At 42.3% G+C, this 12,342-nt stretch overlaps 1 protein-coding gene across 6 annotated transcripts in view; it reads right to left on the reverse strand.

The window, feature by feature from the left end:
• DOCK10 (dedicator of cytokinesis 10) overlaps window positions 1–12,342 on the reverse strand; it is a 300,069-nt gene that overhangs the window by 120,260 nt on the left and 167,467 nt on the right. For all 6 annotated transcript variants that reach the window (XM_066599568.1, XM_066599587.1, XM_066599578.1 and 3 more), the window contains exons 9-14: window positions 9,574–9,662; window positions 7,774–7,857; window positions 7,375–7,521; window positions 4,939–5,166; window positions 3,860–3,982; window positions 3,272–3,354 (exon numbers count right to left, since the gene is read on the reverse strand). In XM_066599568.1, coding sequence (XP_066455665.1) covers window positions 3,272–3,354; window positions 3,860–3,982; window positions 4,939–5,166; window positions 7,375–7,521; window positions 7,774–7,857; window positions 9,574–9,662 — 754 coding nt within the window. The remainder of the gene's footprint in view (window positions 1–3,271; window positions 3,355–3,859; window positions 3,983–4,938; window positions 5,167–7,374; window positions 7,522–7,773; window positions 7,858–9,573; window positions 9,663–12,342) is intronic.

Consider the following 12,342-nt stretch of genomic DNA (forward strand, 5'->3'; position numbering starts at 1 on the left):
AATGAAGAGTTGTCTGTTATATGAAATGTTAAGACTATCTTCTTAAATAAATTAGGATGTTCCTATCTGCATGAAAAATCACTATGACAAGATGGGTGTCTGGGGCTACAGAACCACTGTTCATCCTAGCCCTGGATGATGTTCTATCCTGAGAACACTGGCGTAACTATAGGGGATGTAGAAGATGCCCTTGCACCCGGGCCCCGTAGGCTTAGGGGGCCCATAAGGCCTCTCTTCTCCATATAGGGAGTCCAGTACTATGAATAAAGCATTATAGTTGGGGGTCCTGTTACAGACTATGCATTGGGGCCCAGGAGCTTTAAGTTACGCCTCTGCCTGAGAACTCATATAATGTAGGATTCCTAAGGCAATTACAAGAAATTTTAACTTCCCCCCAGCCATAGCTATATTATTAATACATTCCAGTACTGAAGCAGAGAACCAGTTTAGAACTTTATCTACAGTTGCAGCATACCTTGATTATTTTATAACTTTTTCAATTTATTTTGCTTAAGTGACAAGTTAAGGTTTGCTAAAAGTGTAGGCTCAAACTGAGCCTACATTTTAAGAAAACCTGGACATGGGTCACTGCAGGATGGGCTCCCCATCTTGTACCCTACTTTGTAAATTTGGAGGGCAAATACAAGAGGATGATTTTGAGTGATTTACATGATAGTTATCTGAAATAATGATAATCCCACCATGGTAAGATCAAAGGGACATAATATGACCTTGATGCACCTTTCTCAGCCAATACAATACGATCCTCATACAAATGCTTGTTCGTCTGACAGCTATTTCTCCCAACTCCCCCATACACAAGACTTAGCTGAGAGTTCGTGTGTTTTTCATGGTGAGAATGGATAAGTGCAGCCAGGCAGCTCTGGCACCAACCTATCTCCAGAAAGAAAAGGACTAGGTGTAAAAGTTCAACATGCCCAATTCTTCTTTATGCCAAAAGATGGAAGGCCCCCATACATATTCAAAAGTTGACTGGCCCTGACAAAATTTGCAGACTTCAGCAGATGACTTTTGTGTCATCCAATGTGTAGGAGGGGCTTTAGTTATTGGTGCACAAAAATCAAACTACAAGTGTTCTATGCAGTGACTAGAAGGGGACAGGAGAGTCTATGCTCCTTTTGAGACTCAGGCTGCCTGTCCACAGGCCTTGCGATAGCAGGAGCTGGCAGACGAATCTCCGTGGTGAGACAGATAGAATCGTGGCAATTCGCAGCATGCTGCGATTTTCCAGCTGCGAGCGGAGAATCGCTATGGTTCTCCACTTTTGGACAGGGGGGCTGCGCTTTCCATAGCAACACTATGGAAAGCGTGCATTGCGTTCCCGCGGCCAGATTATTGCAGCGGGGAACGCAATGCACAAACGCCCGTGGACAGGCAGCCTTATTCGTTTGGGACCCTGACATCAGCACCACCTATACTTTGCGGATAGTGACCCGGCTAATTGATCTTAGCCAGAGGTATGTACAGTACATGACTAAAAATGTAGTACAAAGCATAGGGGCCACATTATATGCTAACAAATGTGCATTAGTAAAATGGCATCAGTGTTGTCCGCCATATTTTTGAAACGTGTGCACTATTTTGTATTCTTGCTCTGTGATGTGAACAAATTTAAAGAATATGGGTGTGGCAAAACATTTTTTTAGCCAAATATTGTGCAAACTATACAGGGCCCCTCAAAAGCGTGGAAGTACCCATATAGAGTGAAAACAGTTTGGGAGATGGTGATCCAATTTTGCATACAAGCTGCAGGGGAAGTGGGAAACCTGTTAGGCCATTTCACCAACATGATGGCCATTTTGAATGCTGCCATCTTGTATTTAATTTTCATTTCTCCTATCAGAAAATAGGTGTGTGTGATATATTAAACTGGGAGACAATTTCTACAGGTGTACTTCATTTTACCATAACTCTATTTGTTCTCATTTTAAAACAGCGTTTTTTTCTTCACTACAGGCAATGTGAATAATGGCATTATCTCAAGCAGAACCTGTTGAGATTACCCTTATTTCAGGTGAAGGAAGCACATGTGTCATCACCGCAGATTTCAATCAATACCACCCAACCAGATCTCCTACCACCCACAATGCAGTTGCCATACTTCTTTCCAAATTCCTAGAAACAGATTCTATCACTAATTTATCAAAATCTGGACAACCAAAAAACATTATTGATATAGATCAGTAACTGCTGTTCTGTCCTCATTCAGCGAAAGCCTACAATATAGCACCCATCGTCTGTCTGAAGAATGTGGGGTTAGCCGTACCTCCATATAGCAAATTGTGTCTATGCATAAATGGTATCCTTACAATTTGCAGATGCTGCAACATCTGATGGAGGACGACTCAGACCACTGGATAGAATTTGTAGAATGGGTGACACAGCAACTTCAGATAAACCCTCATTTTTCCTATCATGTGCTGTTCAGTAATGAAGCAAATCTCTTTGTGACTGGTGGTCAACAAACAGAATCACTGATACTGGTCAAGCACAAACCCTCACTAGACTGATCCATCGAACACAGTTGCCTCATCTAAAGTGATGGTATGGTGTGGTGTATGGGGAACCCAAATTATGGGCACTTTTTTTTATTTAGGGAACATTAAGATCACAGTTATGCAAGGTTGTTAGATGAAGACATGTTTTTTCCATTGCTGTGAACGGAACATTTCCAGAATTTTTCCAACAAGATGGTGTCCTGCCTCATTGCGGACACGTTGTCAGAAACTATCCTGATAGGCAGTTGTGGATTTGACGAAGTGGATTTGTTGTAAGGGTCCATTCAAGTGGCCATCACGTTCTCACTTGACCCATTTGGACTTCTATCTGTGGGGTCATGTCAAGACACTTGTCTACTTGGAGAAGATAAGAAATGTTGCTCATCTGAAACACAGAATTGGTGATGCCTGTGTCTCATGTTTCGGTGAGGAATAGGAAATAGGCAAAAAGGATAGGCTTAACACTTGAACATGCTGGGCAGAATTTCCAACACACTCTGTAGTGATTATGGTCAATTTTCTAATTTCACATAAAATCCCCGTGTTAACTTTAGAACGAATAAAGTTATGTTAAATTGAAGTACACCTAATGAAATTCTCTGCTACTTTAATATATCACACATCTACCTTCCCATTGGAAAAATTAAAGTTGAATCAAAGATGATAACATTCAAAATGGCCGTCATGTTGGTGACATGGCTGCCATGATGGTGCCTTATGGTATTCAATGTACTGTCATCAGCATTATTTACCTGACCGTCCAGGCAAATGGCATCCGATATTTCCCCAGCCTGCTACAGAACTGCTTTGCTGACTTCAACAGTTTTTGTGCTGTCTAAAGAAACAAACATACCGTATAAATAAAACAATGGAGTACACAAGTGAATCACGTAATATTTGTAATGTAGATTTGCCTATAAAAACATGACTTTGGCCGGTTTATGTCGACACTGAGATGATAAGACGTAAAAATAAAAACAACAAATATTTTTACTGGGTCAAATATAGCTTAAGGAGTTTGTGTAGTTGGAAAGAGCTCAGCGCAAAAGCCTTTACTCCATGACCTGCTAATGCATTTTTGCTCATGGGCAGCTGCGATAAATTATTTCCGAAAGAAACTACCCCCAAGAGTCAGAGATATTTGTTCTACAGAGTGGAGTGTGCCCAAAGACAACATATTCTGCTTTACTCAACATACCAGCTATTGTCCTCAAATGACTACTTATTGTTTCTTGGATGATAGCCGGCTATCAAGCTACAATGAGACGCAGCACTATAGAGGAACAAGTCCAAAATTACAAAAAAGCTTGGTATACAGTATTCCAATGCATATACTGTACCTTAGTAGAATCGGAATTCTTCACATATGGTTCTGCATTGCTGGCAATATTTCCCATAAGAACTTTTTCTATTCTTGCAACTAAAACCACCTCATTATGGGGATTGGTCACAGAGAAAACGGCCTGTGAAATAAAAATATAGAGACATGATACATGAGAACATAAGGATCATATGACACCGTAGAAGCTATGACAAATACCAGACCGAGAAATTGGATTTCACAGCAACTTATATTTAAAACTCATGTACATCTGGCACAATGTGTTTTATATGGTTCCAGTGCATCTAAAATGGAAAAAGAAGCAACCTTGCAAATAGGCTTAATTAAAAATGTCTTTTCATTTTGTGTCTACAGTCAATATACAGACAAAAATGTTTCCATGGCAACAGAAAAACAAACACAACCGATGTAGTCTCATCCTGCAGTCATAGGGCTTTCCAACGGCCCCGTAATTCTTATTAGTAGAGAACAGATCGAAAACATAAAAGAGTTGTAAATGCAAAACCAAAGGAAATGTTAAATTAATTCTTTGGCAAAGTAGCCATTTTTGTTTTTTTTTCATCCCCGCCTTCCACAATTCATAACTTTTTTATTTTTCTATTGGCCTAGACATATAAGGGCTTATTTATCTGTTCCATTCTAAATGGTCTGTTTTGTTCTAAGGGTTCTATTTTTTAATGGCAACTTATAATGTATTGAAGAACGTTTACAGATTTCTAAATGTCGTGATATGGAAGAAATTCCAACTGCACCATTATTTTTGGATTTATGACATTCAAGGTGCAGTAAAATGGACATGTTCACTTTATTCTGTGGGTCGGTACAATTACAGCTATGCCAAATTTCTATAGTTTTTTAGGTTTTATTAGCTCTACAAAAATAAAAAAAACTGCTATCTGTTGCCATATTCTGAGACTCATAACTCTATAACTTTTCCATAGACGGGGCTTTGTAAGGGCTTTCCTTTTTGTGGAGTGAGCTGGGTTACCATTATGGGGTACATATGATTTTTTGCTGACTTTTTATTTGTTTTTTTTATTCTCATTGGTAAATATGATCTGCAATGCACTCTTTTACCTGCTTAGGATACTGCATCCATTTTTCATGGAAGCCACGGACTTCAGGCTCTCCGAGTACTTTGGTAGGACTGACAGATGGTGATGCTGTACCATTTCCCACAGGTCCTGTGGAAGTGCAAATCATTTGTCTCACAATGTCGTGGTTTAGGTCTACATGGAAATCTGCTGATATCTTCCTCCCTTCTTTGATGTCATAGAGAGCTACACTTATAAAGAAGGGTTCAATCTGTGAACATGGGCAAACAGCAAAGTAATTAACAAGACCTCAAAAGAAACAAAATAGGCATATAAACAGGGTATACATAGGACTATAGGAAATATATGAGTTTGCGACTTCCTAACTGATGTAAAACTCCAGCATCTGATCAGATATTTCTAGTAGCATAATTAGCAAGTTTGAAAAACTATTAAGTCCATCTAGTGAAGGCTTCTAAATGTGGCCAAAATTATATATATATTGAATGGTATAACAAATCCCATTCACCTACAGCTAGAGATGAGCGAGCATGCTCGGTAAGGGCAGTTACTCGAGAGAGCACCGCTATTTTCGAGTAACTGCATGCTCGTCGCAGAAAATTCAGGGGGATCGGCAGGAGTGGGGGGGGGGGGGGGGAGTGAGAGAGATCTCTCTCTAAATTTCTGTAATTATCCCATTCATCTGAATGGACCTTGCAGAAATCCTTGTATATACTGCAGACACTATTTTCAGCGGCTGATATTTGTGCAATAAGCATGCTGAGTGTGAATATACCCTAAAAAGTAGCTAAGAAGCTTGTTTGAAAGTGGTTTTCAAAGCTTATAAAAATAAAGAAAAGTTATCCTGCTCTGTGCAGCTTAGTTGGTTTGATGCTGCCAGGGCTTGCTGTGGGGTGTGATTACCAATGTCAAGGACTATAGTTCCCATGATTCCACATGATTTCTCTCACAGACACTGCCTCTATTGACAGGTGCCTATATGTCCCTATACTACACTTTGTAAGTTAGTGTTGTAATTACTCGTCTTCATAGACTACACACTGAGACGCTGTTCTGCCATTGACTGACACTGCACTATCTGCGGCTCAGCAAGTGAACCACATCGCTTCCATAGACATGGAGGGAGGAGAACTAGGGAGCAGTAGAGGTAACAAAGAGAGAAGAGGACAGGATGTCTGTGGTCCTGTACTCTAAGGAGGGAGATAACCACATGCTCAAAGTATGGAACATCACACAAGCAGAAGATAGACACTGGGAACATGGTCAAGTGAAGTGGCGTAGTTACAATGGGTCGCAATTGTGACCGGGCCACTAAGCCAGGGGGGCTGAGAGGTTCCCTCACCACAGTAATTGTTGCTGCTTATGAACCTCCACCCAGCAGAAGGTACTTTCACTATAACATTGCTCTGTTAGGCTATGGGACTCTGTGCACTACATAGTCCAACATGCTGTGCAGGAGATGTGAGGAGTTGGGTTATGGAGAGCAATGTCATTGTGAAAGAGACCTCTTCTGGATGGAGGTCTATTAGGGGGCCGCCTGCAGGAGTCTTTGTGTAGGACAGAGGCATACTTGAGCAGTGCTATTCAAAGTAGCAGAGTCAGAAGACTCATGGCCACAGCTCTATGGGACCTATATGACAGCACTTCACTGCTGTTGTAAGAGAGATATCAGCAGGCAGTGGAGAGAGACCGGAGAAGGAGGAGACCACAGAGACTGAGGAAGAAATCATGTTGTAAGTTTACATGAGCCTTGCGTGTCACAGAGTGTTAAGGCAGCAGAAATGCTCTCACTCACGACCTGAAGGTTGTGAGATCAATCCTCACCTGGTTCAGGTAGCCAGCTCAAGGTTGACTAATTCTTCCAAGGTCAGTAATAATAGTACCGAGCTTGGTGAACGGTAATAAATAAAATTACTTGAAAGCGCTGTGGAATAAGTTGGCGCTATACAAATAACAAGATTTATTTATTTTATTTACTTACATTTGTGCATTCTATCTATCTCATATCTATCTATCTCATATCTCTCTATCTCATATCTATCTGTCTATCTGTTATATTCTTTTGACAACTAATTAATTGACAACTAATTAGGGCCACCCCCTGAAGAACCGTTCGTCTATAGGAAAAAGTGTTGGCGGGGGGGGGGGGGGGGGTAGAACTTTTGCACATAGACCCATAAGCCTTTCGCTACGCCCCTGGTTGAGTGACTGCATGTGAGTCTGGTTACACAGGCATCTAGGCTACACACAGAACATCACTAAATGATAAATCATACTGCAGTTAAACCATTTGTACATCATTTCTAAAGATGGTAAACCGGCTTTACCATTCGCTTTCAAACACGACTTAGAGGGAACATTGATTTTAGCAATAAAGTAGCATTTTAGAATATTCCATCATGTCACTATAACACTGATGCTGTATTGTTTCTCTACTACGAAAGAAGATTCCTCTCACATTGGTTACTGGCTCATTCTCATTTTCTTTGATGCAAGCCTGAAGATTCAGACTTAGAGATTTACAAGATATCATAATCCTCTTAGTTGTCTTTTCCTCGAATGGTTTGATCACAGAGTCGCTTGCGGAATTCTGCAGCTTTGTTACCTAAAATAATAACACAAAGAGATTAGCAGGGAAGACAATGACTTCAGTCCCTCTAGACATGTCAGTGTTACGTACGTGGTTGTGATTATCTTCCCATAGAGAATCACTGAAGTGGAAGAAAAGAATTACAGCCTAGAAATGTTTACCTACATAACATCTAGCAGGACTTATGGACAAATGTCAACTTGTATGTATGCATTGCCAAGCTAAAACTAGCGATGAGATGACTGTAGATGTGGTTCAGCTACTTACACATAAATCCGGGTCTAGGGAAAACAGATTGTGTCGCTCCACGTTTCGGGTAGTTTTTATAGATTCATCCGTTTCTGAAAGGTACTAAATACAAACAGCAGAAGGTTCATTCAGTATAAAAGAAACTCTGCTTTCATAAGTCTTCAAGTTTCAATAACTCTCCAGCTGTGATGGCACTTCAATGCCCAGTGGTAGCTTCACCACAGCTGGGGAGCCGAGAGCTGGAGGCCACAACTTCATGGGGAGTCAAACTTTTTACCAACAAAGAGGATGTTTAGATGTTTAGACCTGTTTAACAGAAAGCATTTGCGCAATATTTTGCGAGCACAATACGCAGTGAACAGAATCCATTGATTTCATTGGGTTAGTTCACATACAGTGTATTTTGTTCAGGCATTTTGTACAAAGCTTGCTCTATTCTCCTGCCCATTTGCGCACAAATATAGCACATATTAAACTAATTGATTTAATTGACCATTTCAATGAATGGGAGCATGGCTGTGTGTTTTTTTGCATACACAAATACACAATGCCCGTTATGCAAATACATGGCACAAATGCGCTTACTTCCATGTGGCACGAGCCTTAATCTCTCTCATGGCACAACAGTTTGTCATGTGCTTGTTTTTGGACAGTCCAACAAACCCCAGGCCACGTAGTAGAATGGAGTTTTGGTCTTGTTATACAAAACAGCAGTGTTTCTGTGTCTGCTAAGGGCAATACCAAGTAGAACAGTGTGGACCTTGTAGGGGTTTTCCGGGCACAAAATGAAAGTTCTGCAAATACTGAAATCTAGGGAGTACAGCGAAATAACAGCAACCTATATCTGTTATCTGCCACTGATCTGCCAATGTGTTTACATGCATCACTTTCACAGTAAACACAATAACAGACTGTTAGCCACAACTTCCAGCATGCATAGGGCTTGTTTATTGGCCAGCTCTGCAGCTTTGCCCACAGCTCACATGCCCTACAACTACCTGGCACCATCCTCCCTCTCACTAAGGCCTCCTGCACACTGGCGAGAGCAATATCGGGTCGTGAGTCACAGCCCGGTATCGCTCTCGCAATCCATGGGAAACCCCTGGATGTGAGGTGCTTCCATGTGAATACAGCCTCGCATCCCTGCCTGGGTTCCCTTCATCCCATTGCTTTTAGTGGGGCGGCAGCAGTGCCGACCCAATTGAAAGCAATCAGAGAAGATCGGGCTCTTCTGCCACTGCTGTGACAGCTGTGGCAGGGAATCCCTTCATTGCGTGGGGAGTCCCCTCATCACTGAACACTGTGGAAAAGGGGCATGATCCTCTTCCTATGTTTTCAATGGAGCCGACGCTGCTGCCGCTGGCCCCATTAACAACAAGGTGAAGCCCCTGGATGTGACAGCATCCAGGGGTTTCACATCCAAGGAATCCCCTGCTGCAGCTGTCACAGCCGCAGCAGGGGATAGTGATCCTCCCCCACTGCTTTAAATGGAGCCAGCATGCTGCGATTCTTTTTTCACTCAGCATCGCTGGAGTGAAAACATCACAAATGAGAATGAAAGCACTGAAATTCATTGGTTTCATAATTATGCGTTTTGTAGCTGAAACCCCGCCCAGCCACGGCAGGCAATGGTCGCACAATCTTGCCACTAGTGTCAGTAAGATTGTGGGGCTGTACAAGGTGACTGGGGGTGCCTGGGATCACAGAAACAGCTGAGCAAAGTCAACTGACATCTATGGAAATTAGACATAGTTTACCCCAGCCACGCTTTGCTGTTTTCATAACTTTTCCCCATTGCAAATGATAGTTTCACCTCACCTTAGCTAGATCAGGGTGCTGGGAGTTGTCTACACAGTCTGCTTCTTCATTCGGAGCCTCATGATTTAGAAGGGCCTCTCCTAGTTCCTCTGAAATTAAAGTGTTCCAAGTTATCAAACTGTAGTCCTCATGTTTTCTGGAGTTACTGCCTAAATAACACTAAGGGCTTAGTGACACGGGCGCCGGTGCACCCGTGTTACTGCAGGAAGGAGACGGCCGCACTTCAGGACGGATGTCTCTCTGCAGCGCGCAGGAAAGAACATGTGACCGGCTTCATTGCCGGTCATGTGTTCTTTCTTCTGCGCTGCGGGGAGTCGTCCGTCCTGAAGAACGGCCATCTTCTTCCTGCAGTAAGAGCACAGTCACACGGGCGCATCAGCTCCCCAATACGGGCGCCGATGCGCCTGTATGCCTAAGCCCTAAGGTAGGTAAATAATATTACATATGATATATTTTCACACATTTTGTTATGATACGGGCAGCATTTTAGCAACATTTAAGTCAACAAAATGCTAGTGCACACCCTCATCAACTCCCATCTAGACTACTGCAACATTCTGCTCTGTGGCCTCCCTTCTAATTCCCTAGCACCCCTTCAATCCCTCCATTACTCTCCTGCCTCACTTCTCTGCCAATCACTTCATTGAATGCCTATTACCTAGAGAATCCAAATTACTATCAATGACATACAAGGCTGTTCACAACATGTCACCCCCATACATCTCTGACCTAATCTCATGATACCTCCCCACTTGTAACCTCCGGTCCTCGCAAGACCTCCTCCTCTACTTTCCTCTAGTCTGCTCCTCACATAATTGTCTCCAAGATTTCTCCCATGCATCACCTATACTATGGAACTCGCTACCTCAAGCCATCAGACTCTCCACCACCTTGGAGAGCTTCAAAAGGAACCTGATAACCTACAGTAACCACACTGCCCACTACAAGATGAGAACCTTCTACCTCACCTACTGGCTTTCCCCCCTTCCCCTGTACACTGTAAGCCCTTGCTGGAAGAGTCCTCTCTCACCCTTAATCGGTTTTAGTCATTTAGTAGATGTTTACCTGTAGAGCTGAGCGAGCTTACTCGCTAAGGCAAACTACTCGAGCGAGTAGTGCCTTATGCGAGTATCTCCCCGCTCGTCTCAAAAGATTCGGGTGCCGGCTGGGGGCGGGGAGCGGCGGGGAGAAACGAGGGGGAGATCTCTCTCTTACTCTGTACCCCCCCACTTCCCCCTGCTCACTCCCGCAACTCACCGATCTCCCCCGCCGGCACTCAAATCTTTTGAGACAAGCGGGCAGGTACGCTCGCTCATCTCTATTTACCAGTCCTGTTGTAATATATATATATATATATATACATATATATATATATATATATATACACACATACATACATACATACATATATATATACATACACACACACACATATATATATATATATATATACACTGTGAGACGGTGACCGGCAAGGTGCTGGAGGGCAGGTATGTGTCGCCTAGGATGCTCTCCTATGCTGCCTTGGGGAGCGCTTGGGCAGATACGTGCCACCGAGCAGCCTGGGCTCGGTGGAGGAAGCCGGCAGTATAGTGTTAGTAGCATTAAGCCACTAACACGTTGTAGTATGTAAGTGGCTCCAAGCCACATAATCCGGGCCGGCTTTTCCTGAAGTGACCAAAGTGAAGGGTGGGATGGTCACTCCCACGTACCAGGTGGGGCTGGTATCAGGCCTTATAAAGCCTGGGCCTACAGGGCCTAGGGGGGAGCTGAGACCTTTGCAGGTCTGAGAGTCCTGGCTGGCTGTGTGCAGAAGCCATTTGGTTACCAGTATGTATACAGGGACGCTCCATGTACAGTAAGTGCTCAGACGAGCAGGATTTACTTTATGTTTGCCTGATGTAAAGGCCTGTATTTTACTTTGTTTGCTTGGAAATAAACTCAGGCAAAGCCTGGACTAAAGACTTTATCCTATGTGTCACTGTCTCTGACTGCTTATGCCCAGGTTGCTACCGATCCTAAACGCTAATCCTTCACAATACATACACACATACATACACATGATATGGTTCTATATGTAGTAATATTTGCTGCATACATATACTGCAATGTAGTTTGACCCCTATTTATTTGTACAGCACCTTGGAATTAATGGCACTGTGAAATTGCATAACAAAAAAAAATTCTAATAATTCATGATATCTTTATAACTGCAGCTTAGCCCGGATTTGAAAATATTTCCTATTGACAAAGACCAAATTGCAACACGCAATCATTGTTTTTATTGAAACTATGCAATTTGCAGCTCAAATTTAAAAAAAAATTAGCAACTTTTCGAAAAGTCCTGGTTTTTAACATTTTTGGTCTCCATAGTTACAATTTACTCTTTATGCTAGCTTCCATATTTTTCCTACTTCTTCTTAACATATCTTTGAATTTGCAAGAACTAGGGAACAAATTAAAGGCAAATGACTGTAAAATGACTGCAACCGAGGAGACATATTAGTCTGCATATTAGCTGTTGACACAAAACAAGGATAGTACAGTATGTTTAAGATCATTTGTAAATATTTAGATGAAACAGAACAGAAAAATGGGTGCAAATGTGTTTATTGTCTCTAAACGATGCTCACATGTTTTATATTATTGAAGAAAGTTCAGTGGATAAGCTGGTCTGGTAGGGGTGATATAGTATATTAGGCCAAAAAAAGAGACATGTCCATCCAGTTCAGCCCATTACCCCCCAATGTTGATCCAGAGGAAGACAAA

This window comes from Eleutherodactylus coqui, chromosome 1 (genome assembly GCF_035609145.1).
Source record: "Eleutherodactylus coqui strain aEleCoq1 chromosome 1, aEleCoq1.hap1, whole genome shotgun sequence".
Classification (NCBI taxonomy): Eukaryota; Metazoa; Chordata; class Amphibia; order Anura; family Eleutherodactylidae; genus Eleutherodactylus; species Eleutherodactylus coqui.